This window comes from Brassica napus, chromosome A2 (assembly GCF_020379485.1).
Source record: "Brassica napus cultivar Da-Ae chromosome A2, Da-Ae, whole genome shotgun sequence".
NCBI lineage: Eukaryota > Viridiplantae > Streptophyta > Magnoliopsida > Brassicales > Brassicaceae > Brassica > Brassica napus.
Window position 1 is genome coordinate 17205849 of NC_063435.1, and position 8757 is coordinate 17214605.

Genomic DNA, 8757 nt, shown 5'->3' on the forward strand with positions numbered 1-8757 from the left:
AGAAGCGTGCATTGTTGCTTGCATACTTTCCTGCAAAGCCAGCAAATCCTTGCGAAAATCAGAAAGATCTCCACTGGTAGAAGCATCGGTTGATTTCTTTGGAGGCATGATTGCAAGAGGTTTTGAATTCCCGAAATGTTCCGTGTCTGATACCAACTGATAGAGAAGCGGAAGCTGAGAGATCAAAGACTCGACAAGAACTCAAAGAGAACTCTGAAGAATCAAGGAAGCTTGTTGTTGTTGATGCTCTCAACGCAAACAAGGGTACTTTGAAGATGACGATACTCTCTACAAGATCAAAGAAGGTTAGAGTACTCCTCTAAGTGCTATTAAAGCTCTGGTTGCAATTGCAATTATATTCAATAAAAAGTGAAGTTTACAATGACGAAAGCTCTGTATATAAACTAAGTATATAAAATCCTATCCTATGAAGATTCATAGTTATCGAATCATAAAACAAAACCAAAAAGGAAAACAAAGCTCAATAACTTGGCGAAGGCTTTATGCCGAGCCAAGGCCCACGTAACACATGATCCGCTACATCATATTGGCTTGCAGATAAGAACTTGTCGATTCAAGTCTGGATTCAGTCACAAATCTCAATCTCTACCTACAATCATCTTGGTCATTCAAGCTTGGAATCTCTTGATTATGTTGTAGTCATAAGTTTTTTGGTGGATTCCAATCTTGCATCAAAAAGTCACCATTTTTCGATGAATCATGTTCTCACTTCACTTCCACGAGGTTACAAGTCACAGATTCAAGAAAAACAACATATAGTCCCGTTTATAATGTACCAAAACATAATCAAAAGGCAACGTTTTTGTGCTTTTAAACCAAGTATGCAGTTACAACAAGCATCAGATCTCCCTGTGCTGGTTTGGTCATTCTCTTCTGCTTCTGCGGAAACCTATGTACAATCGTTGTCACCTTCTTGGCCATCATCGATGTGACTTACTATTTCGCCTACTAACTGGGACTCTGGTTGAGCTGAAGCTCCTCCTCCATCAGAGTTACTGATGGAGGAGACAGTCTCTAGGTTCTGCTGGGACCTGTCTAGAGAAGATTTTGGGATAAGAGAGAGACGGCAAAGAGGGCAAGTTGTGTGCAAAGTGAGCCAAAGATCAATACAGTCCATGTGAAAAGTGTGCCCACATGGTGGAATTTGTTGAAGCTTCTCATTTGCCTGGTAGTCCCCAAGACACACTGAACATCTGTAGTCAAGTCAAAAGTCAAATCAAGTGATTCTTAATTCTACTTTGAGCTAATATTCATATTATAAGGCCAAAAATGATCTGAATATATAAGGATAATAAGAACCATTCTAAATCACTCAATCTCATAACCGGAATTGCACCATGGAGTTTTGAATGAGATCATGACCTCGTTTTGGTCAATTTTTTAACAACGTAGACACGAAGTAGATAGGTAGATCATGATTTGTTTTTTTCAGCTTAGAGTAGATGCCTTACTGTTCCAATTCAATTTTGACCAGATGACACATTATCCATATCCCAGTCACAAGTTCGAAGGGACAAGTAACTCAACACGCAATGGACAATAATAGAACATATCACGTACCATAACTCTCTCGATTACTTTCTATCACTAACTTTTTATGATAAGCCTTTAAAAATAGGGACAATTTGCTGTATAACCATAGCAGAGAAAAAATGAAAAATATAGCCATACTTTGAAAAATGTGTCATTATGCCACATAAATAGACATCACAGTCCTTTACGGTGATTGGATGTGTGTATATCACATACTATAATCATATACTATTCTATTTATATTTTTGATATAGAATAGATTATTTTAACCATATATGTTGTAATACATAATAATTTGATCTATTAATATTATCTATTTATAAGGTTCAATGCAGTTTAAGTAGTAAACAATATAAAAGAACATATTTATAGATAGGAATGATGTTTAGTGTATATTAAATTACATAAAATAATATATTTGACTGATATTGTATATTATTTATCTATTCTATGTTTTTCAATAGTTTGGAATACAACAAAATTGTATCTTATTTGAAAACAAAATATGACTATACTATATATGTTTCTATGATAGTATAGATTTAAAGTCGTGTTTATAGAATATTGTAAGAAAATTATAAAATATATGTTTGTTTTGAAATTTTTAAAACATAATATGTGTAGAAAAAATTCTATGTTTTTATCATGTTAAATTCAAAGTTTAATAATTGTTCTAACCAAAATTAAAATCAATTAAAAGTAGAAGGGGAAAACATATTTGTAAGAATAAAAAAAGTGTTGTCAAGGGTAATATAGCAATTATTATACAAATATCATAGCCTAAGTTCTCTTATGGTTATATGTTTAATTTGATGATCTGTTATAGACATGAATCCAAATTTCTCTTAATAATATCTAGAAAAAAAACATTCTTGGGAAAAAAATGACAACACAATTAACAAGGAAAAAATAAAAGAAAAATGAAAACTCACTGTGAGTCATTGATTGAGTAACTCTCTTTGAAGATGACAATGGGAAGCATCTCTCTCAATTCTTTGCTCAGCCCTAATTCAGCCTGTCCATATTCGTTTGGACCAAAGGTTACAGATCTAAACTCATCAAATATTAATGTAAGAATAAATAGAGGGGAGAACATCTTTATAAATCCCACAATAATCTACCAAATCGACAAAGACAAAAAAAGATTGACTTGTTACCTTTGAGAGATTGTTGGTGGAAACAAAGCTACCACCGCCACGCATTCCAAGAGAAGACCAGTCGACGCTGCTGCTTCGTCGACGTAGATAAATGACGTAGAAGACAAAGAGGACGATAAATGTGAAACAAATGGGAATGGAGAAGATGAGAGCGTGGTACAGTTTGAATTGTTGCACGGCTTCAGTCGAGTTCGTGTCATTAGTCGTTTCTGGAATTGGGTTTTGGTTTGGATCACTGTAAGACATCTCAAGATTTGAAAAATATATAAACCCACGAAGGTAAGAAATACAAGTCTTGTTGGTTTGTCTAAGAGAGAGAAGAAGAGATAGAATCTCAAGATTAGGAATCGGAGGTGAAGCAATGGTGATAAGATGTGAAAGAGATGGATTGGAAAGTTTCAGGTGAAGTATTCAGGTGTTAGTAAAAGCCATCTGTAATTGTCAGCTATTCATTTCTTTCTTTAAAGAGGAACATGTCAAAACAAAATGATATCAATATAATTTTACATATTGTTACAAAACAATTGAATTACAAAACATCATAACAACAAAATATTACATATTTTTTAAAAAAAAATTCTGTCGACATATGGTTATAAAAAGTATTAAGGAAATTATTTCGCTTATGAATCAGAGTTTATGCATACTACTGTTAGGTGCATAGATGTTTTGATTCATCATTCACACTTGAACTATTTGTAAAAAGAATAATATATACATGTTCTGTTATTTTTTTGTTTTTATTTGATTTTATTTATTCTAACATTAACTTCTTTTGGCTTTACATTGTTTATTTGAGGTAAGAAGTAATGGAGGAAATTGTTTTACCGAAAAAATGTAATGGAAGAGATTTAATTATATCGCTGGCACTAGAGAAATAAAAATAATTTTAATCCATAATTATCTATTCAATTATAATTTAAGAAAATATATTATTAACTGTCACTTAATTCATTTTAAAGTTGACGATTTCTTTAACCACTTCCAATTAGGAAAAATATTAATTTACAATATTAAAATAGAATTAAAAACTATACCTGCTTTAATGAATAAAAATAATAATACTAATAATAATAATGACAATAATAATAATTAGAGTAATTTACTGCTTCAAACAAATTTAAGGGCCAAAATTAGAGGCCTATATGTTTGCAAAAACAATTATTAAAGATTACTAGATATTTTTTTTTTTAAATGAAAGATGAATTTTTACGTTCATTTCCAAATTTTCAAACTTTTGTTTTCATTTCCAAAGATTACCCAACTTCACATGTTCTCTGAAATGGTAAAAGAATTATAAAGTGAATATAGAAAAATTCTAGTCGTCAAGAGAGAAAGAGGAGGTTTTTTTAGTTTCAAGTCGATGCCCGAAGGCCTCTCCGACATTTGCTTGTTTGATTCGTTTTGCTTCTTTTTTTTATTTGCTTTACTTTCTATCACTTAGTTTGTTTAATTGTCAATTTATTTTAAATCTGGCAACGCTTTTTATTGTTCTTTTGTATGTTTCTCCAATGGATTTGGTAAAACAAAAACTTCGGTTCAATTGAACCGTTTAGAAAAAGTAATTGACAGCTCTACTGTGGATGGTGACTACGGGTCTTACCGGCTTCAATCGTTGATGGTTCTTTATTTGATGATGATGGAGTTCGCTGCAAACTACGGTTACTTCGAAAAGTAGCATGAAATTCTATGGAATGGTAATCTCTGTGACTCTATTATTTTTAATAGAGCAATATAAAGAGTTGTCTCGTCTCGGTGATTCCTACTGGAGTATTAAAAAGAGAGTGGCAATCGTTCCCAATTCAGTTTGAAACGTGGTGTTTTTGGATTAATACGAAGATTATCTACCTTGAGATTCAACTATTCTAGAACCAAATATGGAACTTTTATATGAAAATATTTCATAAAGTGCATGGAGAAATTCAATACCCTTAATGTCACCTAATATGGAGCTTTTATAGTCATCCACACGCAAGATAGATTTGTGTTAGTTTACTTTAGATTACTACTGGTGTATCTTTTTCTATATTTGTTTTGTTAGTTCTCATTGTTTATAATTCTTCGCCTAAAAAATTTAATAATACAACTGATAAAAAAAAAAATACAACTGAACTAAGATCCCACTGAAATATTTTATTATGTTAATGTCACCAACATAAAAAAAAAATACATACGCAGACTTATCTGAACTTATAATTTTGAATGTCAATATGTTTCATTTTATAAACATTAAATAAAGATATGGATGATGAAACACATCAGCTTTGATGTTCCCATGGACGCGGAGATTTGCAGATTTGCCTTCTCGCTCTGCTTTTTAGTTTTGTCAACGTACCTTAACCTTGTTGGTACGAACGAAGAGACATTTTCGAATCTTTTGATTCTTTCTTTTTTGACATCGTCATTGTCAACTTCTAAAGTCAACTGCTTTTCATTTAACTAGTGTTACATATCTCAACAGGACCGTTTTTACCCTTCAGAAATAGATGCTTAATCCCCATCATAAGGAGACCAATCTTCAGCTTCTTCACTTGGACAAAAAAAAGTTTGATCTACTCAATTTTATTTTGTCACCAAACGATTATATTAAAACTAGAAAGGATTTAAGCGATTACATCCAGAACTATGCTCAACGGTAACAAAATAATAAACCGGAGGGATCTTCGACGGTTTGATGAACACCATAATACAAGACAAAACAGCATAACAAGAGATAACAAAGTTAACGAGAGATACTTGCTCGACAGCCGGAGAACTGTTGAAAATCATGAGATGCATCCCTGAGTAGGTTACTACCACGAGGATGAAACAGTCGGAATCGGCGTTGATTAAACCAAACGGCAAAGTTTGGAAGGAGGCGGAATGAGAAAGAACAGCTCTAGCTCCGACAAGGTTCTCCGAAGATTAGGGAAATATGTGATGGCTGGACAAATAGTGCCCTTAAATTAAGCACAACATCACGATTTTGGGCTAGGTGAACCATGTACACTGAGGCTAAAGATGGCTCCAAATCCATATATATATTTGATGCTAATGGGCACGTGATACCACTCAAATTACTCTAAGGAGTTAATTACTCTCTCAAATAAGAGGTTCAATTGTAGTACTTAGGGATCGAAATCCACAAGGAGCTAGGGAACCTATTAAATCTAGTATTTATTAATTCTAAGTGTTTGTTGTTTTATGGTTTAAATGTAAATAGCAATCCTAATTGAGCATGTCTATTGCTCGACTAACAAGATGATTTGGGGGTGTAACTTATTGGAAAGTTATGAGATGCAGGGTTTCTATTCAGGTGTTGGAGATTATAATCCTATAGATGTCTATCTGCATGCATGATATATTAGAGCTCAACCCCTTAGACACAGTGATCAGCGATGGCAATGTTTCACTGGTTAACTAACTAGATCTTGGATCTCAACTGTCGTATATTGATCACAAGAAAGTGTCGATCGATGGTCCTATAGGGATATCGATCGATACACCTTTCACAAATATCGATCGATTGTCAGAAGACGATATCGATCGATGCTTCTAGCCTTAGGCGTAAGTTGATAATGCTCACTAGCTTCCTAGTTCAGCAGTAGCCTTTTTCCAGTTGTCTAGTATGACAGATTAGGTTCAGGACTGGATGGTCAAGGATGCTTGACTCATGCAGATTCCTAGGTTCAATATTCTAGGTAGCTAATCTAGAATAAGCATTAAGAACAATCAATCAATGAATACCACAACTTAGCAAACTATAGTTGGGGCTAGTCCCTCTAATCTATTTGAACCCTGAATCTAACAAGTAAACTAATCAGACATAGCTAAGAAATTAATGACACAAAATATAAATAAAAGCTGCATAGAATAGAATAGATAAATCAATGGAGTTCCAATCACAAATCTCTTTATGATCTTCTCTCCTAAAACTCTCTGCTGAAAATAAGAATACAAAGGTGGCCAAAAGCTCTCTTGCCTCCTAACACTTAGGCAAGTATATATCTATTAGGTTAAAAACTCGTCAAGGATAATCTTGTAATTTGGTGAAGTCTTGGGTTTAAAGTCGGCTGAAACCAAGTCGTGCTTCCGCGTCTCGACATCGAGCGATGGTACAGAACGTACATCGATCGATCTTAATCTTCAATCGTCGAGGCTTCTCTTCTGTATCGATCGACGACACTGGATGTGCATCGATCGATTGTGTCTTCTTCGTATCAACCTCTAATGGTCAGCTCGGATGAATACTCATTTAAGCTCCTAAATGCTCCATAATCATCACGTTACTCCAAGATACTTCTGAACCTGAAAACATACCTAATAGGATAGAATATATAGTATATAGATAGTAAAATACTTATATACCATGGGTGAAAATGGGTCAAATCCATGGTATATCAACTCCTCCAGACTTACCCTTTTGTTTGTCCTCAAGCAAAACAAACAGGCAGTCTCTCTGAAAGAGGTTTGAAAACAGCAGGGACTTATAGATATCAAACATAGAAATCATCACCTCTACAATTTCGCAAACCACATCTAAAGTCCTAATCACAAAAGTACATTATGCAATATCCTAGCTTAGCAACCAAGTTCAACTAGTCTACAACTTAGCAAATTTTGTCTGACATTCCCCTCTATTAACCTCATTTCTTAGCATAAATATAAAAGTACATGCTTTACCTTGGGAGTATCAATCACAGGATGCAAGGATTTTCAGACAAGTATCTGGAACTGCAGGTAAAAGTTAGTTCCTAATTTCTCTCTCTAATTTCTCTCTTGAGTCAAAGTCTGCTTTCATTGCAGGATCAGTGATCAAGATTGGACAGACTTCCATCAATCAAGACTTAATGGTGGTTTTCACCAAGCTCTGTTCACTTCTTTTTAACATATATCCAAGAATTCTTTGTGAAGCGAGCCTTGAAGATTGCCGCCTCCAAGTCCCGTTCGAATTCTTTATTTGGAATCTTTATGAAGTAAGCCTTAATGGTTATAGCCACCAAGTCTTGTTCAGATTCCACCTAACTAAATCCTAAGTCCTATTTAAATAATAATTTTTGGATGTTCAGATTCCACCTAACTAAATCCTAAGTCCTATTTAAATAATAATTTTTGGATTTTTTTAAAAAATAATAACTAGTAACTAATACTAACTACTCTAGGGTCGAAATAGAGAGAGAAAATTGTGATAAATAAATCTACATAAGGCTTTACCTTCCAGACTTGTCTGAAGAATCCGATCCCATATATACCAAGCCCCAAGACAAGCGGTTATGTCAGGTTTAGTATTGGAGGTCAGCTTTGGTTCCTTCAAACAATCAAGGCAAGTGTGTATAGTTGACAGGTTGATTCACTTTAGCATCTTAGTACTATTTGCAATCAGTAAATCTAGAATGGTGGTAAAGAGTGGTTAGACATTCAAGTAATAAAATCATAGTCCCTTTCACATAGCTAAGCATAATCTATAAAAAAATCTTTTTATAAGAATCAGAATAAATCATATCAGTAAACCTCTCCCCAGACTTAAATTACATTGTCCCAGTGTAACACAGTCAGAGATATGGTGGAAATAAATCATAAGTACAAATGTAACAAGTTAGGAAGATAAACCTGACCGGAGTAGGAATCGATCGATGTGCATAGGTATGCATCGATCGTCGTGTGTGTGTGTGTCGATCGATGTCGACGTCTCATCCACAGTTAATATGTTGGTAATCATCCTACTTGGGTCTTGCAATAAATTTGAAATAATAAAAACGAAAATAAATACCAATAACTAAGAAAACTAATTAAAATTACCTAATAGTGGGTTGCATCCCACTCAGCGCTTTGTTATAGTCATTTAGCTTGACTTTGGAGGTATGTGGCTAGTTGGTGGAAAAACAGCTACTTGTTGGGAAACAAGCATCCACCTCATCTCTGCACATTCTGGACCAAGCTGCAATGAAACTTCTTGTGGCCTCATAATTTCTGGTTCATCTCTCATCCATTTTTTGTACTGCATTTGAGATGTTCTTTAGCCTTTCTAGGATGTCTTCAATGCTGAACTGATACCAGCTTATCTTGT

General features: G+C 34.1%; 1 protein-coding gene across 1 annotated transcript; it reads right to left on the reverse strand.

The window, feature by feature from the left end:
* Positions 1-687: 687 nt before the first annotated feature.
* Positions 688-3206, reverse strand: LOC106423507 (RING-H2 finger protein ATL7). Its single transcript, XM_013864283.3, has 3 exons — positions 2712-3206; positions 2487-2569; positions 688-1214 (listed from the first exon to the last, which is right to left on the reverse strand). Exons 1-3 carry the CDS (start codon positions 2955-2957, stop codon positions 911-913), a joined length of 633 nt encoding a protein of 210 aa, XP_013719737.1. The 5' UTR covers positions 2958-3206; the 3' UTR covers positions 688-910.
* Positions 3207-8757: the final 5551 nt, after the last annotated feature.

Excerpts from the sequence above, each read along its gene's own strand:
- LOC106423507 (XM_013864283.3), bottom strand. The coding sequence starts at position 2,957 with ATGTCTTACAGTGATCCAAACCAAAACCCAATTCCAGAAACGACTAAT. Across the intron at positions 2,570-2,711 it reads CCACCAACAATCTCTCAAAG|GCTGAATTAGGGCTGAGCAA; the intron begins GTAACAAGTCAA and ends GAATATGGACAG. Across the intron at positions 1,215-2,486 it reads TACTCAATCAATGACTCACA|ATGTTCAGTGTGTCTTGGGG; the intron begins GTGAGTTTTCAT and ends ACTTGACTACAG.